Source organism: Salmo salar, chromosome ssa22, assembly GCF_905237065.1.
Source record: "Salmo salar chromosome ssa22, Ssal_v3.1, whole genome shotgun sequence".
NCBI lineage: Eukaryota > Metazoa > Chordata > Actinopteri > Salmoniformes > Salmonidae > Salmo > Salmo salar.
This window is the reverse complement of record NC_059463.1, coordinates 38,558,139-38,585,507: the sequence shown is the minus strand read 5'-3', so window position 1 is coordinate 38,585,507 and position 27,369 is coordinate 38,558,139. Positions and strand designations below refer to the sequence as shown.

Below are 27,369 nucleotides of genomic sequence, written 5' to 3'. Positions count from 1 at the left end.
GTCTCTTTATGTTGTTCAAAGGAAAATGATGATGATGCATGTTGGGGCAGCTGTGTATCAATGTTTCACACTGTTTTAATATGAGCATATATCCTAAATGTTTGCTTGGATTTGGAAATATAAATTCACTACATTCTTTATAAAATACCATAAAAATAAACAGGTTATTTTTCCTTTGCACATCTCAGCATTTCGTCTGAAGCGATTCTTTTGAACCCTTGTGTCTTGGTGGTATCACTAGGAGGAAGAGGCAGGCTGTTCGGTACATGGACGCCTTGGAGCAGAGCTCTCCTAAATGTGTGCTTGATACACAGATCTTCAGGGATGATTATGATTCCTCACTTTGATACCAAAAATGTACAGATTATTTCAACCATTCCCCTCTGACTGAAACTCAGTGTAACACAAAACAACAGACAATCAAGACATATTCACAGACAGAAATGGAAGATCAGATGTGGTACTCTACACTCACCACGAGATAAACAAACTGTACCAAGAAGAACAAGACTCACCGACTGGTTTTCCCCTAAAGCAAGTCTGGTTGAATCTCCAATAACTGTCTGACAAGAAGAAATATCTCATACAGAAATACGCAAACAGATACGGTCATGACACAACAGACTAGTAAACCTCAGATTCATATAGGTAACCTCCTTTATCTATATAAAAATAAATTAATCAGGTAAGACAATCTCAAAATGTGGATACATAAATTATCCTTTAAACATGTGCGTGCGCACACACACACACACACACACACACACACACACACACACACACACACACACACACACACACACACACACACACACACACACACACACACACACACACACACACACACACACACACACACACACACACACATATGACTAAGGGCAGGTTTGGGGCTAGGGGGGCTCTAGTAAGTAGCTTATTGGCGTCTACCGTAACTCTTCTTCTGGAATCCCTACTACAGTGTGAGCTGGGCTGGGGCTCAGGCTGGAATGGGACAGTGGTCACCTGAGATAGGTAGAACTGTTGGAGAATATAGGGGATGATTGTCTTTCTATCCCTCACAACATGAATCTCTCCTTGCTCTTCCCTGCCTCCTGGTTCCCCCCTTCATCCATTCTGCCTCACCTCTTTCCCCCTACCCCAGAGCCAATGAATTGACCTGAACCACCACAGCCCAAACCAACCAACAGACAAAGTTTCCCTTCCCAGGATGCTTTGCTTTGACCTTTGACCTACTCCCTACGCCCCTGCTCAGATGGGTCCCTGGGAGTGCTCTCTGCAGTTTTGTGATAGCTAGTGTACTGTGGCTAATAGGGAGGGAGAGTGGTGTTCTCGATCTGTTCTACAAGTCTTTTCCCAGAGTATTCAACACCACAGCCCAAACTCTGCCCTGAATCTCTCTCATTTCCTGGCCCTTTCTGTTAGTTTGTAAAGGGACTCGGCACAGTGTGTCTCTCTTTCCTTCCATTTCTTTCTCTCTCTTTCTCTTTCTATCTCTCTATCACTTTCTCTTTCTCCGCCTTCCTCACACGGCTAGTCCGTGTCTCTCTGGATGTCACTGGATGTCCCTCTGCAGCTCAGAGGCTCTGGTCCATGGTACTAGACTTTCCTCTGTCCCCTTTGGGCCTGCGGGGCAGCTCCGGCACCACATTGTTCTCCGTGTGGCCCCCGCTCCCCCGCGTCCCCCCATCCAGGCTGGGGAACAGGCAGTTCTGCCCCAGCATTCGCTGGGTGGTGCTTGATGCCAGGTGGTTGATGCCTCTATGGTTGTAGCCACTGTTGATGTTCCGGCTGCATTTGGGGGCGCTGGAGCCGGCCAGCAGGCACTCCGAGGGGCTTGTGGCATCCGACATGTCCCTCAGGTGCTCGTCGTCATCTGTATCGGCGTCAATGTACTTACTGATGGAGGAGTCATGGAAGGTGAAGACAACCGGGGTGGAGGTCGGGGCCGTGGTCAGGGTGGAGCTGTCCGGAGACTTGGGTGGGGTCCTGCTACTGGCCGTGGTGTAGATGGACGTCTCCGGGCTGAGCAGGGAGCGGTCAGACAGGATGCCTGAGAGAGGATCACCGCTGCTGGGCGACCGACCTGGTCCTGGCCCCGACTCCCCTCCACTGCTCCGGTACTTCACCTTGTAGGAGTGGCTGCCACCTTTCAAAGGTTTGTTGAAGTTGTGAGTGTTGTCCGAGACTGAGTTTTTTGCAGCAGAAAAAAACTCATGCTCCAGGGTGGTCTGGAGGCCAGGGTTGGTGCTGACCCGCCCAGAGAGGGCCATGGCTGGGCTGATATGGGAGAAGCGGCTGGTCTCCTGGGCAAGGAGGGCCAGGCCGGAGGCTGGACTTAGGGGGTAGACACCACGTGGATTCTCCTGGAAGTCTGCAGCACAGCTGATGTAGCTGTCAATACTAGACAGGCTCTTCATGTCCCCCACCCCCTCTCGACCCCCTAGCATAGGGTCCCCTGGACCTCCAGGGATGGCCCCCAGCTCTATCTCATCCCTCTGTCTGCCAGCCCTGGAGCTGTTGTCGTTGGCGTTGAGGTTGGGCTGTGACTGGGTCTTGGCCATCTGGTAATACATCTCCTCCAGCTTCTGAGCGTTGAGCCCCTGAGGACTGGAGGCCCTGGCCTTGCTGGGGGAACCCGTCTGGGACTCCACAGGGTTGAAGGAGTGGGCCGAGCTGGTCTCTGAGGCGTTGGCAGCCCGCTTGGGCGTCCACTTCCAGTGGCTGGGCGAGAGGTGGTTATCTTGCGTCAGCAGCCTCTCGCTCTTCTCCACCACCACGTTCATCAGCTCGGCACTGCGGGCAAACGCCTCCTTCATGTTCATGGAGACAATGCTCCCATTGCGTTTCGCCCTCTCCAGTGCCTCCCGACGCTTCACAGCTTTCTCTTGACGCTTCTGCTCCTTGTAGAACTCCGAGAAGTTGTTGACGATGATGGGGATGGGCAAGGCTATCACCAGCACCCCTGCAATGCAACAGAGACCCCCCACAATCTTCCCAAGCAAAGTCTTAGGGTAAATGTCCCCGTAGCCCACCGTGGTCATAGTAATGGTGGCCCACCAGAAGGAGGCAGGGATGCTTTTGAACTTTGTGTCATCCTCGTCCTTCTCGGCAAAGAAGACTAGGCTGGAGAAGATCATGATGCCCATGGCCAGGAAGAGGATGAGTAGACCCAGCTCATTGTAACTCCTCTTCAGGGTGAAACCTAGAGACTGTAGCCCCGTGGAGTGACGTGCCAGCTTCAGAATTCTCAGGATACGCATTATCCGGAAGATCTGAACCACCCTCCGGACGTTCTGGAACTGTAGAACACTTTTGTTGGACTCTGTCAGAAAGATTGTGATGTAATAAGGAAGGATGGCCAGCAGGTCGATCACGTTCAGGGGACCTTAAAGATAAGATAAGATAAGACAGTACTTTATTCATCCTCAGGGAAATGTGTTTGCACCAGCTAAAATATAAAACACCAATAAATACACAACAGTGGACACACAGACAGACACTAAAGGTAGCACATGTTAAAAGTACATTAAAAACAGAAGTGTTCACCTTTGATGAACTTCCATTTGGTGGGGGATGAGAGGAAGCGGAGGAGGTACTCCATAGTGAACCAGGCTATACAGATGGCCTCTACATGGGCCAGTTGGGGGTTGTCTGAGGCATGGCCAAACTCATCTGTGTCCTGCAGCTCAGGCAGGGTGTTGAGGGACAGGGCGATGGTGGAGAGGACAATGAAGAGGATGGAAATGATGGCTAGGATCTGGAGGAGAGAGAGAGAGAGAGAGAGAGAGAGAGAGAGAGAGAGAGAGAGAGAGGTTATCATTGAGGATGATTTGCGACAGAGACAATGTATGCGTCCCAAATGAAACCCTATTCCCTATATAGTGTACTTCTTTTTACAATTCTGTGCCATTTGAGACTCAGGGTCATTATCAAAGACATTATCAGTGTCATTGATATACGCTATTTAGCAGACGCCTTCATAAAAAGTGACTTACCGTAAAGTACAATATGTGCGCAAGTAGCAGTGGAGATGTCAGGAGAAGAGGAGGACAAACAGAGGCTCTGTGAGCCCCATGAATGGGAAAACAAACAACATACAACTTTATTGTCTAATGTGATTTGCACATTCGGTTTTTGCTGTCGTGTGTTATTCTGGACAGATCTGCACATCTGACACATACCTAGATTCAAATTTATTGAGGAAAAATTGAGAAGAGTAGTATTAGAGAAAAACTCTGAATGCATTATAAAAATGCATAGTCTTGAAAACAAGGTTCCTGGTTCCAATCAACCACCCCACAATAAAAAAGCTTACACCAGTTTTTGTGTGTTTGGGTAGGAGTTCAGCCTAATGCAGGGGGACTGACTTGGAACAGTTATTAACTCATGACCCACTTATCTGACTACAATTGCCTCCTCGCTATGAATGAGCGTTAGAGTGAGAGATAATGCTTAGCCAGCAGAATGGCAACAACAATCTAACATTTCAATCAAAATTTAAAAAGGGCAAACAATGGATGGAAATATCTTTAAGAGCCTGACAAGTCGCAGAAAAATCTTATTTCCAAATTCATTTTGGCTCCTGAGTGGTGCAGCGGTCTAAGGCACTGCATCTCAATGCTTGAAGCGTCACTACAGACACTGGTTCGAATCCAGGCTGTATCACAACCGGCCGTGATTGGGTGTCCCATTGGGCGGCAAACAACTGGCAGAGTCATCCGGGTTTGGCCTGTGTAGGCCGTCATTGTAAATAAGAATTTGTTCTTAATTGACTTGCCAAGTTAAATAAAGGTTAAATAAAAAATAAAAAAATATATACATTTCATAACTGTTTTATTCGCTCTATCTAAAAGGTTGAATACAAACACATACTTTAATGTTACCCCTTCCTTGTGTTTTTTTGTAATAAATAATATATTTTAGAACAAACAAGCTTTGTTCAAAATGATTCCAACTGTATTCAAATTCAAATGAATTCCAATGATAATGCCCATGATAGATCCCAAGGTAACTGTTAATCTGACCTTGATGTTATCCAACAACAGTAGTGCTTTAACCTGGGGTTTACTGTAGTATCACTGCAGATAATCCATCTCTCCAAAGCATGTGTGAAAAATGTCTGTGCCTGTGTTTGTTTATCTGTTTGTGTATACATTGTGTGTTTGTGTGTGTGCATGTGTGTGTATGGAACGTTACTTGAAAATTAGCCACAGGCTCATTGAGGCTAGTCCAGTATGACAGTTCTAAAAGAGCCCATTGCCTTCCACATGTCACACACTCACACACACTTTACATTTTAGTCAACTTAAGGATCTGGCCCTTTTTTGCAATTATCGCCTAACATGACATACCCAAATCTAACTGCCTGTAGCTCAGGACCTGAAGCAAGGATATGCATATTCTTGATACAATTTGAAAGGAAACACTTAGAAGTTTGTGGAAATGTGAAATTAATGTAGGAGAATATAACACATGAGATTTGGTAAAAGATAATACAAAGAAAAAAACGTATTTATATATATAAATAAATAAATAAATAAATATATATATATTCCCATCATCTTTGAAATGCAAGAGAAAGGCCATTATGTATTATTCCAGCCCAGCCATAATTTAGATTTTGGCCACTAGATGGCAGCAGTGTATGTGCAAAGTTTTAGACTGATCCAATGAACTGTTGCATTTCTGTTCAAAATGTTGTATCAAGTCTGGCAAAATGTGCCTAATTGGTTTATTGATAAATTTTCAAGTTCATAACTGTGCACTCTCCTCAAACACTAGCATGGTATGCTTTCACTGTAATAGCTACTGTAAATTGGACAGTGCGGTTAGCTTAACAAGAATTTAAGCTTTCTCCCCATATCAGATATGTCTATGTCCTGGGAAATGTTCTTGTTACTTACAACCTCATGCTAATCACACATTAGTGCACGTTAGCTTAACTGTCCCGCAGGGGGGATACTGACCCCCCCCCCCACAGAGAAGCACAAACACAGGCACACTGGGGAACACTTTACTGTCTGTCTGGCCTTTCAATCCTTTTTCATTGATAAGAGCATTAGGAAGAGATCCTGGAATCAGCACTACTCAATCCCATAGCCTGAGGCACAAATCCAGTCTGGTCCAGTCAAGTTCAGCCAGTCCAGTCCAGTTAGTCAAGTGCAGTCCAGTCCAGCCAGTCAAGTCCAGTCCAGAAAAGTCCAACCAGTTCAGTCCAGTCTAGTCTAGTATATTAGGATATACTGCTACTCTATGGCCTACAACTCATCAGTATATTAGGATACACTGCTACTCTATGGCCTACAACTCATAAGTATATTATTAAATACTGCTACTCTATGGCCTACAACCAGGGCTGGCCCTCCCATTAGACCTATGGCGGCACTTGAATTTGGGGCGGAATTTTAGGGGCGGGTCTGGGGGGCAAGGCCCCTGTGATAACAATTTTGAACCCCCTTGTGGCCCCCCTAAATGTGGAGTATGACATTTTTTTGACATAACACATTTTTGCTATCCGTTATTAGACAGTGGCAATGCGGAACACTAATGATTATGAACATGGTCTTTTACCTGCTAATGCCTGCAATGCAGTGAAGAAAACGATATGACAACAATAACGTCTAATGTAACTGGCCTCTCTAACAGTACAACTGGCCCCAGCTTGGCCCCCCTGTTGAAATGGTCTAGAACCGCCGCTGGGCATTTTGACAATTGGCTGCCGCCCTCAGGCGCCCCTGATCAGCTACTACACTGCCAGCGGCACCCCAGCCAACAGCTCATAGCGTTGCTGCCGTTCCCGCCCCCACCGCGTTCCCGCTTCTCCTGAAGTTCACTCCCACTATCCTAAGGTGATGTGTGTGTTTATATGGGATTATCCAAGTGTGAAACATTAATAAAAATGAATCTGCCAATGAAATTATTGCATTGGTTTTTTATGTTTGTGTGTGACTGTAAGGACCGAAGCCGGAGATGAGAAGCAGGTATGGGGATCATCATTTAACCAGGAACAGACAGGTAACAGAACAGGAAAAGCGTCAGCACACGGGTATACAAAGACAAGTGACAATTCACGCTAAAGGAGGGGACAGAGCGAGGAACCAGGCATATATAGGGAAGGTAATGACAGAGGTGATTGAGTCCAGGTGAGCCCAATAATCGCTGATGCGCGTGATGGGGGGGAAGGCAGGTGTGCGTAATGATGGTGGCAGGAGTGCGCAATGCTGGGGAGCCTGGCACCCTCAAGCAGCAGGGGGGAAGAGCGGGAGCAGGCGTGACAGTGACGATTAGAGATTAAGGCAGTAGCTTAACCTAGCCTGTTAACGTTAGCTAGTTACTAATAGTGGATATAATTTTTGCTAAAAGTAAGCTATAGAGATTTGAAACAATTTGCTACCATGTCTAAAAGACAAAAACTATCAGGAAGCGAATATTTTAAAAAAAATGGATGAGAAAAGAGCCACAATCTCTAAACCAAAGAAATTCGCTGCTGAAATGTATCAGCGTGCAGCAATGTCCATCAGCCGGTGTGGAGAATGACAAGCCTCCAGGGACAGGCCATTCATTCGCGCAAGAACAACGAGCCCCCGTTCGCTGATTCTAGCAGCGAAGAGGGCAAACCGGAGGAGTCCGAGCCATGCACTTCCACCGATGATGACAGCTCTCTCGCTGGAAAATGACAAGTGGTTACACCAGGCCTAGCCACACCTCCAAACAATGCCGGCAGAGACCCTACTATCTTGGACCCGGACTCAGATTCGTCAAGCCTCGTCCCCGATGACAGTGGCGGTGCTGCTGCTAAATCCAACTTCCAGACAAAAAAAACTAAAGATCCCGGTGAGTGGCCAAAATATATGAATGGATCTTTATGGGATATGTTAGTGCAGGCTGGGCCACATCAGGATAAAGAGGGGAATTTCCCAAGGGATGAGGGGCATCGAAAGTTACAATAGGAGGATGGCGAACAGGGAGAGAGTGGAGAGACCATTGCTTTTTTTAACAGGATTGCAAATCTGCGCTGGTCAGGGATGGAAGCAGGGACTGGAAGAATCTGTGCCCCCTCCTCAGCTCGCATGAGAAGTAGCATTACCACCAAATTAGTTTCCAGAGGTGGAAGGAGCTGGAGATCAGGCTGGTGTCAAAGCAAACTATCTTGTCCCAAGCCTAACGGGCTATTGACGGAGAGACTGTCAACTGGCATCAGGTGCTGCAGAGGCTCATAGCCCTGATACGCGTAATGGCCACCGAGAACATTGCATTACGTGGGACCACCGACAGGCTGAACGAGCCAAATAATGGGAACTTTCTGAAGTTTGTGGAAATCTTGGGTATCTTTGATGGAATCATGAAGGAGTACTCAATTATGAGAGATTATTCTATCACCTGTTTACATTGTATTTTTTTTATTTAAATATACTACATCCTAATCTCGTTCTCTCTCTCTCCCCTCTCTATCTCTCTCTGTCTCTCTCAGATGATTTGATTTCAGGACCATGGACAGCTACAGAGAGAAAACATCGCTGACTGCAATGCAGCACCACAGAAGAGGAAAGAGGCCACTTTAGGCGGAGACTAAATAAATAAATGCTGAAACTGATGTTGGACAATCAAATTCGATATGTAAATAAACAAAATTCGTTAACGGTGGGTCATTGACATAAAGCTTATTTTACATTGCTCCAGCAAAACGAGGCCCACCATGCATTTATGAAAGCACTTATTTCTGAAGCTCAAATGATCTTACTATTTTTTTTACAGTTCTACGGGAATATAAAAATGTGTTAAATATGTTATATAAAAGTGTTATCTTTATTGTAACAATTATGGGATGTGTGATAACAGGGGGCCTTTTATAAATAAGACACTCGGTTACCTACTATAGGCAGTTCGCTGCATAGTGATAGCAACATTGTAACTCTCCAATGCAGGGGTTAAAGTCAAATATTCCCTTCTGCCTGGTAAGGGACCTCCTATATGTGCACGCGTGCACCAACATTTTCTATGGGCATAATCATAGAATTACATGTATAATCGGAGCCCATTTCTTCGTATTCCCAAAAAATAAGTGGAAATCTTACCTGTTTGACAGACACAATTATGCTATTCATAGATTTTGGTATAGCCAAATACAATACTGTCGCATGCACTGATTAAATACCTCCGTATCTGGGAAGGGCTTGTTGTGTTTGGTTAAAACCAGGGCTCGATTTGAGTGAGGGTATCACATACCCTTTGTTAAAGAAAAGGGCAAAAAGGATATCTATTGTTTGCTTTATATTTTGAAATAAATACATGAAACGTATCCAGATTATATCAAGTGTTCTTTAACAATGCTTAACTCGTTGATGCCTAATGGTAAAAACAAGCTCTAAAGTGCCCGAGAAAGACATAACTCCGATGCATATGGGGATAGATTGGTTTGATAGATTGATTCCTCTCTATGGCATTCTGAAGCTGAGCTGCAACCTATAATATTCGAGGAGATAAAAAAAAAAGTACTTTGCTATTCTGTCCCTATCAATTGAGCATTTATATTTCTGAAAAGAGAAGATGTTTGTTTAAACCCAGGCAGCTTTTAGGGAAACACTTCTGTTGTTGGGTTATGCAATGGACGAGTAGCCAGCAGTTGAAGCTTACATTTTTCTGCTCTGTCTGGGTGGAAAGGTCACTTTTGAAAGTGCCATGCTTAGATTCATAAGGATGTCTAAGATGTAATTATTTGCAAACAGCGTTGCAAACAAGACACTCTGGTATGACATTAAGAAATATGGCAAGAATGGGGGGCCAAATTCTTTTTTTGGGGGGGGGTTCGTCTCGCCTAGGGCGGCAGAGCGTCGAGGGCCGGCCCTGCCAACAACTCATCAGTATATTAGGATACACTGCTACTCTATGGCCTACAACTCATCAGTATATTAGGATACACTGCTACTCTATGGCCTACAACTCATCAGTATATTAGGATACACTGCTACTCTATGGCCTACAACTCATCGGTATATTAGGATATACTGCTACTCATCAGTATATTAGTATACTAGACAACAACTTAACTCACCCTGACAATTTGCCAATTTATCTGTAGTATTACTCACCTGTATTACATGCAGTCTTATAAAAGGACTAGTTTATAAATGAACAACCAAGCCATCTCTCTCTCTCTCGCTCGCTCGCTCGCACGCACACACACACACACACACACACACACACACACACACACACACACACACACACACACACACACACACACACACACACACACACACACACACACACAGATGTAGAGCTTGATGTTAAAAACTAGCGAGGAGATAAGAGCCAAAACAGTGCAATAGGAGTGGTTGTTAGGAAGTGATTGACAGCGAAGGCCTTGACAACGGTCTCATAATAATTTTTCCGGCTCAGTCTCCCAGGAGATGAAATGATGACCAGCCAGGCCACCTTATCTACGACCAATCAGAGACAGAGCACACTGTTGCCATAGTGTCACGGCAGATGTGAATAATGACCCTATCTGTTTATCTTCATCTGTTTATCTTCTCCTCCTTCTCTCCATTCTCTCCTTCTTTCAGCTTGAAATCTGGTGTTTGGCTTAAATGCTCGCGGAGCAGAGAAGTGCAGCCAGGGCCTGGAGACTGGTGTGTGTGTGTGTGTGTGTGTGTGTGTGTGTGTGTGTGTGTGTGTGTGTGTGTGTGTGTGTGTGTGTGTGTGTGTGTGTGTGTGTGTGTGTGTGTGTGTGTGTGCCGGGCAGGAAGGAACAGAAGGGGCGGTGGAAGGGCCACAAGGAATGGAAATGTATTATCCTAATAAAACAGGCAGTGAGTCGCAGACTGTACGGTTCTGAACTGATTTCTCCGTCTTTACAAATAGACTACGGTGACAATGTTTTTCGTGAGTAAGTCAGGGGTCAATGACGACAAGCTACAGGGGTAGGGTACACAAAGAAATTGTTCGGGAAAGAGCTCAAGATGAAATTGTATTTTGGATTAGTATTTATTACTCTTCCTGGGGTCCAGCAAAATTAAGGCAGTTTATACAATTTTAAAAACATTACAATACATTCACAACACACTGTGTGCCCTCAGACCCCTACTCTACCACTACCACATATCTACAGTACTAAAGCCATGTGTATGTATAGTGCGTATGTATGTGTGTGTGTGTGTGTGTGTGTGTGTGTGTGTGTGTGTGTGTGTGTGTGTGTGTGTGTGTGTGTGTGTGTGTGTGTGTGTGTGTGTGTGTGTGTGTGTATAAATGTGTCTGTGCCAATGTTTGTGTTGCTTCACAGTCCCCACTGTTCCATAAGGTGTTTTTTTAATCAGTTTTTTTAAAATCAGATTTTACTGCTTGCATCAGTTACTTGATGTGGAATAAAGTTCCATGTAGTCGTGGCTCTATGTAGTACTGTGTGCCTCCCATACTCTGTTCTGGACTTGGGGACTGTGAAGAGACCTCTTGTGGCATGTCTTGTGGGGTATGCATGGGTGTCCGAGATGTGTGCCAGTAGTTTAGACAGACAGCTCAGTGCATTCAACATGTCAATACCTCGCAATAATACAAGTAGTGTTGAAGTCAATCTCTCCTCCACTTTGAGCCAGGAGAGATTGACATGCATATTATTAATATTAGCTATCTGTGTACATCCAAGGGCCAGCCGTGCTGCCCTGTTCTGAGCCAATTGCAATTTTCCTACGTCCTTTTTTGTGGCACCTGACCACACGACTGAACAGTAGTCAAGGTACGACAAAACTAGGGCCTGTAGGACCTGCCTTGTTGATAGTGTTGTTAACAAGGCAGAGCATCACTTTATTATAGACATACTTCTCTCCATCTTAGCTACTACTGCATCAATATGTTTTGACCAAGACAGTTTACAATCTAGGGTTACTCCAAGCAGTTTAGTCACCTCAACTTGCTCAATTTCCACATTAATTACTACAATATTTAGCTGAGGTTTAGGGTTTAGTGAGTGTTTTGTTCCAAATACAATGCTTTTAGTTTTAGAAATATTTAGGGTTAACTCATTCCTTGCCACCCACTCTGAAACTAACTGCAGCTTTTTGTTGAGTGTTGCAGTCATTTCAGTCACTGTAGTAGCTGACGTGTATAGTGTTGAGTCATCCGCATACATAGACACTCTGGCTTTACCCAAAGTCAGTGGCATGTCGTTAGTAAAAATTGAAAAAAGCAAGGGGCCTAAACAGCTACCCTGGGGAATTCCTGATTTTAACTGGATTACATTTGAGAGGCTTCCATTAAAGAACACCCTCTGTGTTCTGTTAGACAAATAACTCTTTATCCATATTATAGCAAGGGGTGTAAAGCCATAACACATACGTTTTTCCAGCAGCAGACTATGATCGATAATGTCAACAGCTGCACTGAAGTCTAACAAGACAGCCCCGCAATCATTTTATCATCAATTTCTCTCAGCCAATCATCAGTCATTTGTGTAATTGCTGTGCTTGTTGAGTGTCCTTCCCTATAAGTATGCTGAAATTCTGTTGTCAATTTGTTTACTGTGAAATAGCATTGTATCTGGTCAAACACAATTTTTTCCAGAAGTTTACTAAGGGTTGGTAACAGGCTGATTGGTTGGCTATTTGAGCCAGTAAAGGGGGCTTACTATTCTTGAGTAGCTGAATGACTCAGCCCACTCCTGTACTCCCTGTTCACTCATGACTGCACGACCAGGCACGACCCCAACACCATCATTAAATTTGCCGTTGACACGACAGTGGTAGGCCTGATCACCGACAACAATGAGACATGCTATAGGGAGGAGGTCAGAAACCATGTGGTGCCATGGCCATGTGGTGCCAGGACAACAACCTCTCCCTCAACGTGATTAAGACAAAGGAGATGATTGTGGGCGACAGGAAAAAGAGGACCGAGCACGCCCCCATTCTCATCAACGGGGCTGCAGTGGAGCAGGTTGAGCGCTTCAAGTTCCTTGGTGTCCACATCACCAACAAACTAACATGGTCCAAGCACACCATGACAGTCGTGAAGTGGGCACGAGAAAACCTATTCCCCCTCAGGAGACTGAAAAGATTTGGCATGGGTCCTCAGATACTCAAAAGGTTCTACAGCTGCACCCTCAAGAGCATCCTGACTGGTTGCATCACTGCTTGGTATGGCAACTGCTCGGCCTCCGACCGCAAGGCACTACAGAGGGTAGTGCGAACGGCCCAGTACATCACTGGGGCCAAGCTTCCTGCCATCCAAGACCTCTATACCAGGCGGTGTCAGAGGTAGGCCCTAAAAACTGTCAAAGACTTCAGCCACCCTAGTCATAGACTGTTCTCTCTGCTACCGCATGGCAAGCGGTGCAGGAGCACCAAGTCTAGGTCCAAGAGGCTTCTAAACAGCTTCAACCCCCAAGCCATAAGACTACTGATCATCTAGTCAAATGGCTACCCAGACTATTTGCATTGCCCCCCTCCCCTCTCCACACCACTGTCACTCTCTGTTGTCATCTATGCATAGTCACTTTAATAACTCTACCTACATGTACATACTACCTCAACTAACCGGTGCCCCCGGACATTGACTCTGTACCGGCACCCCCCTGTATATATTGTTATTTTTTACTGCTGCTCTTTAATTACTTGTTACTCATCTCTTATTCATGTTTTTTTAAACTGCACTGTTGGTTAGGGGCTTGTAAGTAAGCATTTACATTTTAGTCATTTAGCAGACACTCTTATCCAGAGCGACTTACAGTAGTGAATGGGGTCACAAGGGGTCTGAGGATCTCATCTCGGTACCTAATGGCAGTCAGGCTACCTCTGGCGAGCACATGGAGGGCTGTGCGGCCCCCCAAAGAAATGCCACCCCACCATGACTGACCCACCGCCAAACCGGTCATGCTGGAGGATGTTGCAGGCAGCAGAACGTTCTCCACGGCGTCTCCAGACTCTGTCATGTCTGTCACGTGCTCAGTGTGAACCTGCTTTCATCTGTGAAGAGCACCGGGCGCCAGTGGCGAATTTGCCAATCTTGGTGTTCTCTGGCAAATGCCAAACGTCCTGCACGGTGTTGGGCTGTAAGCACCTCATGGAGTCTGATCTGACCGTTTTAGCAGACACATGCACATTTGTGGCCTGCTGGAGGTCATTTTGCAGGGCTCTGGCAGTGCTCCTCCTGCTCCTCCTTGCACAAAGGCGGAGGTAGCGGTCCTGCTGCTGGGTTGTTGCCCTCCTACGGCCTCCTCCATGTCTCCTAATGTACTGGCCTGTCTCCTGGTAGCGCCTCCATGCTCTGGACACTACACTGACAGACACAGCAAACCTTCTTGCCACAGCTCGCATTGATGTGCCATCCTGGATGAGCTGCACTACCTGAGCCACTTGTGTGGGTTGTAGACTCCGTCTCATGCTACCACTAGAGTGAAAGCACCGCCAGCATTCAAAAGTGACCAAAACATCAGCCAGGAAGCATAGGAACTGAGAAGTGGTCTGTGGTCACCACCTGCTGAACCACTCCTTTATTGGGGGTGTCTTGCTTATTGCCTATAATTTCCACCTGTTGTCTATTCCATTTGCACAACAGCATGTGAAATGTATTGTCAATCAGTGTTGCTTCCTAAGTAGACAGTTTGATTTCACAGAAGTGTGATTGACTTGGAGTTACATTGTGTTGTTTAAGTGTTCCCTTTATTTTTTTGAGCAGTATACTTGGATGTGTAGTGTCAGCGTTTGTTGCTGGCATGTCATCCCTAAGTTTGCTTATTTTGCCAATGAAAAAGTAGTTATAGTAGTTTGCAATATCAGTGGGCTTTGTGATGAATCTGATTCAATGAACAATGAAGCCGAGTTGTCTTTTTTCCCCAAAGTTTCATTTAAGGTTCCCCAAAGCTTTTTACTATCATTCTTTATATAATTCATATTTGTTTTATAGTGTAGTTTTATTTCGTTTAGTCACATGATTTCATAATTTGCAGTACGTTTGCCACTCAGTTGGCTGCCAGACTTATTTGCCATACCTTTTGCCTCATCCCTCTCAACCAAACTCATTTTTCAATTCCACATCAATCCAAGCAGATTTAACAGTTTTTAAAGCCATTCTCTAAGTGGGTTTGTGCTTATTAGTAACTGGAATAAGTATTTTCATAAATGTGTCTGGTTGCTCCTCATTACACACCACAGACCAGCAAATGTTCTTTACATCATCAACATATGAATCATTACAAAACTTCTAGTTTGAACTCTTATACACTATATTAGGCCCAGCCTTTGGAACTTTGGTTTTCCTAGATATGGCTATTATATTGTGATCACTACATCCTATGGATTTGGATACTGCTTTAAAGCAAATATCTGCAGCATTAGTAAAGATGTGATCAATACATGTTGACGATTTAATTGATTGGGAAGCCACCAAGGACGAAGGTGCCGGAACCTCTGGATCCAGGGCGGCAAAGCTGTTTCTGGTCTGTGTCAGTTCCGGGAACATCTCCATGAAGACCCCTGTTGCCAGAGGACGCCTTCTTTGACTTCCATGGCGAGTGACGTACCTCCATGGCTGGTTGGTTGGGTCGAGAACAGCTCCGTTCTCCAGGGAAGGGGGAGACCCATTCGGGGATGGAACCCTGCCTAGCACCAGCCAGTCGGCTGTGGAGAGCTGACACGGCGGCGTAACTTCCACCAGACCAGAGCGGTGTCTGGCTACTGGGGTGGAAGAAAAATAAAAAGTAGGTGGGCATGGGTTCCCCAGTAGCTTATGTAGATTTGCTACTTGCTTGCTAAGAGTAGCTACTTCGCTCCTGTAGTCCTCCGCAAGCAAGCAGTGGCTATATTGAAAGTCAGCGCGGTCCACATTGTCCCGGAATAAAGCAAAGTAAATACAGCTCATGCAACGCTGGAAATGTTCAATAGTGGCCTCCATTTGAGACCGCCGAGCCAGCTAGGCTAGCTGGGCTTTTGCGTCTCTCCCCCTATACAGAATCTGGCAGGATCCAGGGACAGATAGCAGCGCTCACAGCAATTTAGCCCAACAGAGCCGCAGGATTCCAAATAAAATAAAAGTATATAAAAACACTGTCAGCTTTTAAACCGAGGTCTTAAGTTCGAGTTTTGGCGTTCGACAGCGATCAACAACAACAAACATACGTCGCGCAAACGTATGTGGACTGCCGCACATGGTGGAACAATCTGGCAGACGTGTAGCACAATGCTGTTTGCAATGGTAAGGCAGGAGAGCTCTTTGCATGCAGCCATTTCTGCTAGAATTTCATCCAGCGTCACAAGTGGGCATGTCGGATCAATCCACTTGTCGAACCGCTTGCACATTTTATTCTGCGCTTGCAGATTTAGCATTTATAATTCTACATTTTGGCATTAGTTTTAGCAAAACTCTGTTGGAGCCAATTTTGTTACTGTAGGCCTAATAACTGCATTTAATTCAAGGGGGTTTGTACAGGTTTAGCATAAACAATGCGTGTGCATTGAATATATGGCGCAAGTTGTTGTTCGTTTGTATAACAGCACACACACTCAAATCAAATACAATTTTATTGGTCACATACACATGGTTAGTAGAAGTTATTGCGAGTGTAGCGAAATGCTTTAGCCACAACAAAACCTAATATCTAACAAATTCCATAACAAAACCTAATACACACAATCTAGTAAAGGAATGGGATAAGAATATATACATGTAAAATATATGGATGAGCAGTGACAGAGCGGCTAAGATGCAATTGATATTATAGAATAGATGTTTAGGAACAAGTATACAGTATACAATCTGATGGCCTTAAGATAGAAGCTGTTTTTCAATCTCTCTGTCCCAGCTTTGATGCACCTGTACTGACTTTGCCTTCTGGATGGAAGCGGGGTGAACAGGCAGTGGCTCGTGTGGTTATTGTCCTTGATGACACCGCAGACCGCACCACCCTCTGGAAAGCCCTGTGGTTGTGGGCGGTGCAGTTGTCGTACCAGGTGTTGATACAGCCCGACAGGATGCTCTTGATTGTGCACCTGTAAAAGTTAGTGAGGGTTTTTGTTGACAAGCAAAATTCAACCTCCTGAGGTTGAAGAGGTACTGTTGCGCCTTCTTCACCACACTGTCTGTGTGTGTGGACCATTTCAGTTTGTCGGTGATATGTACGTTGAGGAACATAAAACTTTCCACCTTCTCCACTGCTGTCCCGTCAATGTGCATTGGGGGGTGCTCCCTTTGCTATTTCCTGAAGTCCACGATCATCTCTTTTGTTTTGCTGACATTGAGTGAGATGTTATTTTCCTGACACCACACTTCGAGGGCCCTCACCTCCTCCCTGTAGGCTGTCTCTTCGTTGTTGGTAATCAAGCCTACGACTGTTGTGTCGTCTGCAAACTGGATGATTGAGTTGGAGACGTGCATGGCCATGCAGTCGTGGGTGAACAGGGAGTACAGGAGGGGGCTGAGAATGCACCCTTGTGGGGTGTTGAGGATCAGTGGAGTGGAGATGTTGTTTCCTACCTTCACCACCTGGGGACGGCTCATCAGGAAGTCCAGGACCCAGTTGCACAAGGCTTGGTCAAGACCCAGGGACTCAAGCTTAATTATGAGTTTGGAGGGTACTATGGTGTTGAATGCTGAGCTGTAGTCAATGAACATCATTCTTACATAAGTATTCCTCTTGTCCAGACGGGATAGGGCAGTGTGCAGTGTGATGGCAATTGCATTGTCTGTGGACCTATTGGGGCGGTAAGCAAAGTGGAGTTGGTCTAGGGTAACAGGTAGGGTGGAGGTGACTAGTCTCTCACATGATGACAGAAGTGAGTGCTATGGGGCGATAGTCATTTACTTCAGTTACCTTGGCTTTCTTGGGAACAGGAACAATGGTGGCCATCTTGAAGCATGTGGGTACAGCAGACTGGGACAAGGATTGATTGAATATGTCCGGAAAACACACCAGCCAGCTGGTCTGCGGATGCTCTGAGGACGCAGCTAGGGATGCCGTCTGGGCCAGCAGCCTTGTGAGGGTTAACACGTTTAAATGTTTTACTCATATCCGCCATGGAGGAGAGACCACAGTCTTTTATAGCGAGCCGCGTCGGTGGCACTGTACTGTCCTCAAAGCGCGCAAAGAAGTTGTTTAATTTGTCTGGGAGCAAGACGTCGATGTCCACGGCGGGGCTGGTTTTCTTTCTGTAATCCGTGATTGTCTGTAGACCCTGTCACATACGTCTCGTGTTTGAGCCGTTGAATTGCGACTCCACTTTGTCTCTATACTGACACTTTGCTTGTTTGATTGCCTTACGGAGGGAATAACTGCACTGTGTATTCGGTCATATTTCCAGTTGCCTTGCCATGATTAAATACGGTGGTACGTGCTTTCAGTTTTGTGCGAATGCTGCCATCAATGCCAGATTTCTGGTTAGAGAATGTTTTAATAGTCCCAGTGGGTACAACATCTCCCATCCACTTCCTTATAAACTCGCTCACCGAGTAAGCGTATACGTCAATGTTGTTCTCTGAGGTTACCAGGAACATATCCCAGTCCAGGTGATCGAAGTAATCTTGAATCGTAGAATCCGATTGATCAGACCAGCATTGGATAGACCTAAGCATGGGCGCTTCCTGTTTTAGTTTTTTCCTGTAGGAAGGGAGCAACACGATGGAGTCATGGTCAGATTTACCAAAAGGAGGGCGGGGCAGGGCCTTATATGCATCGCAGAAGTTAGAGTAGAAATGGTCGAGCGTGTTACTCGCTCGTATACTGCAATCGATATGCTGATAGAATTTAGGTAGCCTTGTTCTCAAATTAGCTTTGTTATAATCTCCAGCTACAAAAAATGCAGCCTCAGGATATATCGTTTCCAGATTGCATAAAGTCCAGTGAAGTTCCTTGATGGCAGTCTTGGTATCCGCTTGGGGTGGGATATACGCCACTGTGACAATAACTGAGGAGAGTTCTCTTGGGAGATAATACGGTCTGCATTTAATTGTGAGGAATTCTAGGTCAGGTCAGAAACTCAAAAAACTCAAAAGGACTTGAGTTTCTGCATGTTGTTACAATTACACCATGAGTCGTTAATCATGAAACATACAGTTGAAGTCGGAAGTTAACATACACAAGGTTGGAGTCACTAAAACTCGTTTTTCAACCACTCCACAAATTTCCTGTTAACAAACTATAGTTTTGGCAAGTCGGTCAGGACATCTACTTTGTGCATGACTGTCCTGACCAGTAAAGGGGTTATTTGTAATTGTAGTATGGTCAGGGCGTGGCTGGGGGTGTTTGTTTTGGGGTTGTTTGGTTCTAGGGGATTTTTGTTCTAGTTTTCTATTTCTATGTTTCTTTTTCTATGTGTGGCCAGGTATGGCTTCCAATCAGAGGCAGGTGTCTTTCGTTGTCTCTGATTGGAAGCCATACTTAGGCAGCCTGTTTTTCCTGTGTTTTTGTGGGTGGTTGTTTTCGGTATAGCCTATGTGCCTTACGGAACTGTTTATTGTCGGTTTGTTATTTTTGTTTTAAGTGTTCACTTTATTAAATAATGAAAGAAGATGAGCACTTTACCCGCTGCATTTTGGTCCCCCTTCATTGACACTTATGGCAATGACACAAGTCATTTTTCCTACAGTTGTTTACAGACAGATTATTTCACTTATAATTCACTGTATCACAATTCCAGTGGGTCAGAAGTTTACATACACTAAGCTGACTGTGCCTTTAAACAGCTTGGAAAATTCCAGAAAATGATGTCATGGCTTTAGAAGCTTCTGATAGGCTAATTGGCATCATTTGAGTCAGTTGGAGGTGTACCTGTGGATGTATTTCAAGGCCTACCTTCAAACTCAGTGCCTCTTTGCTTGAAATCATGGAAAAATCTAAAGAAAGCCAAAACCTCCACAAGTCTGGTTCTTCCTTGGGAGCAATTTCCAAACGCCTGATGGTACCATGTTCATCTGTACAAACAATAGTACGCAAGTATAAACACCATGGGACTACGCAGCCGTCATACCGCTCAGGAAGTAGACGCTTTCTGTCTCCTTGAGATGAACGTACTTTGGTGCGAAAAGTGCAAATCAATCACAGAACAACAGCAAAGGACCTTATGAAGATGCCGGACGAAATAGGTACAAAAGTATCTATATCCATAGTAAACCGAGTCCTATATCGACATTAACCTGAAAGGCCGCTCACCAAGAAAGAAGCCACTGCTCCAAAACCGCCATAAAAAAGTCAGACTACGGTTTGGAACTGCACATGGGGACAAAGATCGTACTTTTTGGAGAAATGTCCTCTGGTCTGATGAAACAAAAATAGAACTGTTTGGCTATAATGACCATTGTTATGTTTGGAGGAAAAAGGGGAAAGCTTGCAAGCCGAAGAACACCATCCCAACCATGAAGCACGGGGGTGGCAGCATCATGTTGTGGGGGTGTTTGATGCACGAGGGACTGGTGCACATCACAAAATAGATGGCATCATGAGGTTGGAAAATGATGTGGATATATTGAAGCAACATCTCAAGACATCAGTCAGGAAGTTAAATCTTGGTTGCAAATGGGTCTTCCACATGGACAATGACCCCAAGCATACTTCCAAAGTTGTGGCAAAATGGCTTAAGGACAACAAAGTCAAGGTATTGGAGTGGCCATCACAAAGCCCTGACCTCAATCCTATAGAACATTTGTGGGCAGAACTGAAAAAGCGCGTGCGAGCAAGGAGGCCTAGAAAACTGACTTAGTTACACCAGCTCTGTCAGGAGGAATGGGCCAAAATTCACCCAACTTATTGTGGGAAGCTTGTGGAAACGTTTGACCCAAGTTAAACAATTTAAAGGCAATGCTACCAAATACTAATTGAGTGTATGTAAACTTCTGACCCACTGGTAATGTGATGAAAGAAATAAAAGTTGAAATAAATCTTTCTCTCTACTTTCTCTATACTATTTCACATTCTTAAAATAAAATGTTGATCCTAACTGACCTAAGACAGGGAATTTTTACTAGGATTAAATGTCAGGAATTGTGAAAAACTGAGTTTAAATGTATTTGGCTAAGGTGTATGTAAACTTCCGACTTCAACTGTACACCCCTGCCTTTCTTCGTACTGGAGAGAATTTTATTCCTGTCGGCGCGATGCACTGAAAATCCGGTTGGCTGTGATCATACAGATAGCGGAGCACAGAATACAGTAGAGAAGGCAAAATTAGACCTTGCATATCCTGTAACAGTTCCATTTCACTTCACGGTGTTAATATAAATTATTGATTATAATTTATTGGTTTCTCGCAGTTATTTATCTCAGAAAACAGGCGTGGGTGTGGGTGGTACATCCTGGTAACCTGGTTCCCGCTATTAAACCCTTCTGTGTGTGTGGGTCTTTGGGAGCGTGCCTGTGTGTGTGTGTTTGTGTGTGTGTGTGTGCGTGTGTGTGTGTGCGTGCGTGTGTGTCTGTGTGGGTTTTCTGTGTGTAAGTGTCTATGTGAGGGTCCCAAGGAGTGGGGCCCATGGGGAAGAGGTGCCTGTGTAGGACAGGAAAGGATAGAGCTAATAGGATTGGAAGGCTGCTGTAAAAAGGTTGCTAAGACAGGGAGTTGCTGCCTCTGCTGCTGCACTATGTTCCACTATAGGAGGAAAGCCTGTAGTGTGTTGTGTTCCTTCTGGCACCTTCTGCCCTTGTTGCCATCTAATGGGAATTCCCTCTACACATGACACTCTCTCTTTCTGTCAGTTTGCTTTATTGGCATGACGCAACAGTGTACATATGGCCAAAGCTTACTATGGAGATTTACAATGATAACATAATTCAAATAATAATAATCAATATTGTCAACAGGACAACAGTAACAACAATAACCATACATTGAACAATAACAATAACAATGGCCAAGAGGACATGTGCAGGTTGGTTGGTCTGTCAGACACTGTCCCTCATCTTATGGCATCTTCTCTCATCATCTGATCATCTCTCTCTGTCCCTTTTTGTCAGTCTTCTCTCCATCTCTATCTGTCCCTTTTTTCAGTCTTCTCTCTGTCTCTCTCTGTCCCTTTTCTCAGTCTTCTCAGTCTTCTCTCCGTCTCTCTGTCCCTTTTCTCTGTCCCTCTTCTGTCCTCTCTATTCTCTGTCCCTCTTCTGTGTTCTGTCTATTCTCGGCTCTCTTCTGTCTTCTCTCTATTCTCTGTCCCTCTTCTGTCTTCTGTCTTCTCTCTATTCTCTGTCCGTCCGTCTGTCTTCTCTCTATTCTGTCCGTCAGTATGTCTGTCCGTCTGTCTTCTCTCTATTCTCAGTCAGTCAGTCAGTCAGTCAGTCAGTCAGTCAGTCAGTCCGTCTGTCCGTCTGTCTTCTCTCTATTCTCTGTCTGTCTGTCTGTCTGTCTGTCTGTCTGTCTGTCTGTCTGTCTGTCTGTCTGTCTGTCTGTCTGTCTGTCTGTCTGTCTGTCTGTCTGTCTGTCTGTCTGTCTGTCTGTCTGTCTGTCTGTCTGTCTGTCTTTTTGCTCTCTCTGTCTCTCTGTCTCTCTTTATTTTTGCTCTGTCTGTCTCTCTGTCTCTGTTTCTTTTTGCTCTGTCTGTCTGTCTGTCTGTCTGTCTGTCTCTCTCTGTCTGTCTTTCTCTGTCTGTCTCTCTCTCTCTCTCTCTCAATTCAATTCAATTTGCTTTATTGGCATGACCTAACAATGTACATATTGCCAAAGCTTAATCAAAATTGTCAACAGTCTCAACAATAACCAAGGGTCAAAATAACCATAAATTGAACAATAACAGTAAGCATACAGTAAGCATGCAGGTTGATTGGTCTGTCAGACACTGTCCCTCATCTTATGGAAGGCAGCAATGTAGTGCGCTGCCAACCCACAGCTCTCTGCGTCCTCCCCCAACAGGATGGGTAGCCTACTCTCATCAGAGAGGTTTTTGAAACATTGAATAAGGGTTTCAAATTTGGGGAAATGACAGTCTCTAATTGTTTTATATTTTTGACATTTTGTCAGGAAATGCAGCTCTGTCTCAGGTTCTGCTGTTGTGCAATGGTTGCACAGCCTTTCCTCTACAGGGAGCCAGGTTTTCCTGTGTCTACCCTTCTCAATGGCAAGGCTGTGCTCACTGAGCCTGTACTTTGTCAAGGTTTTTCTAAGGTTTCGATCAGTTGACCATGGTCAAAAAGTTTGCAATGGTGTACTGTCGATTTAGGGCCAGATAACACTGCATTTTGCTTTGTGCTTGTGCTTCAATGACACATTCAATTCGTTTTAGCCAAATTTTAATAGGTATTTCAATTTCAATTTGTTTTTTAATGGTGTAGAATGCCCTGCGTGCTTTCACTCTCAGTTCATTCACTGCCTCATTAAGGTGTCCAGTTGAGCTTATTTTTAAACCTAAGTAATTGTAGTGTGTGTGAGCAGTACTCTATATACTTTGTACCAATTGAGAACTTTGGTCTAATTCCCTGAGATCTGCATCTTCTCTGGAAAATCATTATTTTAGTCTTTTTGGGGTTTACTGCCAGGGCCCAGGTCTCTCTCTCTCTCTCTCTCTCTAAGTGAGGGCAGTAGGTTGTTAGTAAGAGAGAGAGAGAGAGAGAGAGAGAGAGAGAGAGAGTCCTCTCACCAACCAAGAATTCACGAAATGGGAAAACACCAAATTGAGACTCTGCATGCAGAATTCTGCAAAACTATCCTCAGTGTACAATGTAAAACACCAAATAATGTATGCAGAGCAGAATTAGGCCAATACCCACTAACAGGGGCGGAAATCCCGGGGGAGACGGGGGGGACACGACCCCCCCATCCTGGGAAAAATATGATTTGTCCCCCCCAATATATCACTGAAACATAACTATGTCATTTAAATAATATTAACAATACGCAATGAAAGCAATTGTGCTGATTATAGACACTTAATAGCGCGTTTTTAAGTTTCAAAAGATTGCGACCCCCCCACCCTTTTCCTCACAATGGTTTGATCCCCTGCCAGTTCCTTAGTTGGCAAGGTAACAGAGGGGTCGTATCTACTGTCTGAAAGGCACTCAATGAACGTAACTGACGTGAGGTTAATCCAGTCAATCGCGCACACACACTAGCTGAATATGCAGAGCTAGCGCGCAAATATTAACTATTAAGCTAGCTAGTACCTATTCCCTTTATGTGGCCTCGTCAAAGATGGAATCTTTGCTATCGTCAATTTATTCCAAGATCAGCATGCAGATGATGTAAGTTAGTGCTTCAAAGTCCCTGTGATAAGGTTAGCGATAAACTGAAGTCCAAACTGAACAGAACTACACTCTCTTCTACCATTGTCTTAAATATATTTAATGGTCTCGTTGCAAAAGCTAAATTGTCGCAAGGGAACTTTTATTTATTTATTTTATTTCACCTTTATTTAACCCGGGTAGCAAAGATTATAGCAAACACCACTGAAATGGAATTGGTGCTCGCTAGCTTTGCAAATTCAGCTATTGTTGGAAGCCAGCCAATATGAAACAAACTATTAAAATTACAAAAGGTTGCAGCATATGTTGTGTAAATGGTGAACTCATACAGCTGTCAACTCTTGTCATTTTAATCCGTTTCACATTTGCTAGCTACCTTTTAGATCGAAGCCCAAATAGAATGATAAAAGATAAGATGTGTGTGTGTAGCCAGCCAGCCAGCCAGCCAGGTAGAAAAATGGCAGAAAAATAAAAGACGGACATCAGAGTATTTTTCAGTACACCAAAACGCAAAGAAAGAACCCTAGTAGCCTAATATCTCAAAGACTAGTTGATAAAATGTTCATAAGAAAGAAATGAAATTCTAATGGAAATGTTTCACAATGACGTCATTAGGCAGAGCAGGCAACAGATGGCACACAGACAGCAGAGTTCGGGACAGATATGCAGGGACAGACTGGCAGAGACAGGGAGTCTCAGGTAAGTTTGTTGAGTCTTTGTTTGGCAACATTATGAAAGGTTCTACATTTTTTTGACTTGTAAAATAGGAACATAATTGGAAAATGCCATGGATACCCCCACTCAAAACTTAAACTGGTGACTGAACTAAGATTTGTTAAAGGCAATGGTATTGCTGTTGTGATTAGTTGTATAGTTTTGGGTACCGGTAGTTAGGAGTACGGCAAACACCTTATTTCTTTGGTTCCTCAATATACATTTACCATATTACAATGTAGGCTATGTGTTACAGCACTACTTTTGGTGTCCCCCTCAGGAATTGCTCTTGAGAAAATTTCATGTAATTGTCCCCTCCAAAGTTGATATCAGATTTTCGCCCCTGCCCACTAATGATCAAAATCCAGAAAAGAGCCATTAAATTCTACAACCACCTAAAAGGAAGCTGGTCCTGGGGATCTGTTCACAAACACAAACAGACCCCACAGAGCTGCAGGACAGCAACACAATTAGAACCAACCAAAACATGAGAAACCAAAAGTATAATTTGGCCCTAAACAGAGAGTGCAGAATACCTGACCACTGTGACTGACCCAAACTTAAGGAAAGCTTTGACTATGTATAGACTCGGCGAGCATAGCCTTTCTATTGAGAAAGGCCGCCGTAGGCAGACCTGGCTCTCAAGAGAAGACAGGCTATGTGTTCTGTTTCATGTCCATTGTTCATTAAATGTTCTCCCTGTACCTGCTTCTCGTCTACTAGTGTCAATCCTCACAGAATGCTGACACCACTATACTATGCATCAGGGAGGGGTTTTTACGTCGGGTCCAGCTGCCGCCGCCGATGGTGGTGCCTCAGCTGGCTCGTCGGGCTTTCATGCCTTAGCTGGCTCGAGAGGTTTGCTTGCCCCGGTTGGGTCGGCAGGCTCCCATCCCACGTCCTGCCTCAGCCGGCTTGTCGGGCTACTACGCCTCAGCCGGCTCAACAGGCGCCCATCCCACGTCATGCCTCAGCCGGTTCATCGGGCTGCCACACCTCAGCGGGATCATCAGGCTCCCATGCCGCTGCTGGCTCATTGGGCTTCTACGCCCCAGCCGGCTTGTCCAGCAAACATGCCTCGGGTGGCGACCCTGGGGGAGGGGGGGTACTGTCAAGCCTGCTACCGCTTTCCCAATCTGGCGCTCAAAGGTGCCAGGCAGCCCTTTATTACGCCCACCTGTCACCATCATTACGCGCATCAGTGCTCACTGGACTCACCTGGACTCCCTCATTTGTTGATTGACTTCTCTATTTCTGTCTACTCCTCACTTTGTTCCCTGTGCCAGCATTGATGTCATTATACACTGCTCCAAAAGGGAACACTTAAACAACACAATGTAACTCCAAGTCAATCATACTTCTGTGAAATCAAACTGTCCACTTAGGAAGCAACACTGATTGACAATACATTTCACATGCTGTTGTGCAAATGGAATAGACAACAGGTGGAAATTATAGGCAATTAGCAAGACACCCCCAATAAAGGAGTGGTTCTGCAGGTTGGGACCACAGACCACTTCTCAGTTACTATGCTTCCTGGCTGATGTTTTGGTCACTTTTGAATGCTGGCGGTGCTTTCACTCTAGTGGTAGCATGAGACGGAGTCTACAACCCACACAAGTGGCTCAGGTAGTGCAGCTCATCCAGGATGGCACATCAATGCGAGCTGTGGCAAGAAGGTTTGCTGTGTCTGTCAGCGTAGTGTCCAGAGCATGGAAGCGCTACCAGGAGACAGGCCAGTACATCAGGAGACGTGGAGGAGGCCGTAGGAGGGCAACAAACCAGCAGCAGGACCGCTACCTCCGCCTTTGTGCAAGGAGGAGCAGGAGGAGCATTGCCAGAGCCCTGCAAAATGACCTCCAGCAGGCCACAAATGTGCATGTGTCTGCTCAAACGGTCAGAAACAGACTCCATGAGGGTGGTATGAGGGCCCGACGTCCACAGGTGGGGGTTGTGCTTACAGCCCAACACCGTGCAGGACGTTTGGCATTTGCCAGAGAACACCAAGATTGGCAAATTCGCCACTGGCACCCTGTGCTCTTCACAGATGAAGCAGGTTCACACTGAGCACATGTGACAGACGTGATAGAGTCTGGAGACGCCGTGGAGAACGTTCTGCTGCCTGCAACATCCTCCAGCATGACCGGTTTGGCGGTGGGTCAGTCATGGTGTGGGGTGGCATTTCTTTGGGGGGGCCGCACAGCCCTCCATGTGCTCGCCAGAGGTAGCCTGACTGCCATTAGGTACTGAGATGAGATCCTCAGACCCCTTGTGAGACCATATGCTGGTGCGGTTCGCCCTGGGTTCCTCCTAATGCAAGACAATGCTAGACCTCATGTGGCTGGAGTGTGTCAGCAGTTCCTGCAAGAGGAAGGCATTGTTGCTATGGACTGGCCCGCCCATTACCCAGACCTGAATCCAATTGAGCACATCTGGGACATCATGTCTCGCTCCATCCACCAATGCCACGTTGCACCACAGACTGTCCAGGAGTTGGAAGATGCTTTAGTCCA

At 45.2% G+C, this 27,369-nt stretch overlaps 1 protein-coding gene across 1 annotated transcript in view; it reads right to left on the bottom strand.

The window, feature by feature from the left end:
- Positions 1–830: 830 nt before the first annotated feature.
- LOC106583532 (potassium voltage-gated channel subfamily B member 1) overlaps positions 831–27,369 on the bottom strand; it is a 67,940-nt gene continuing 41,401 nt past the window's right edge. Inside the window, exons 3-4 of the mRNA XM_014167832.2 lie at positions 3,550–3,760; positions 831–3,388 (exon numbers count right to left, since the gene is read on the bottom strand). Of these exons, the coding sequence (XP_014023307.1) occupies positions 1,578–3,388; positions 3,550–3,760 (2,022 nt within the window). The 3' untranslated portion in view covers positions 831–1,577. The remainder of the gene's footprint in view (positions 3,389–3,549; positions 3,761–27,369) is intronic.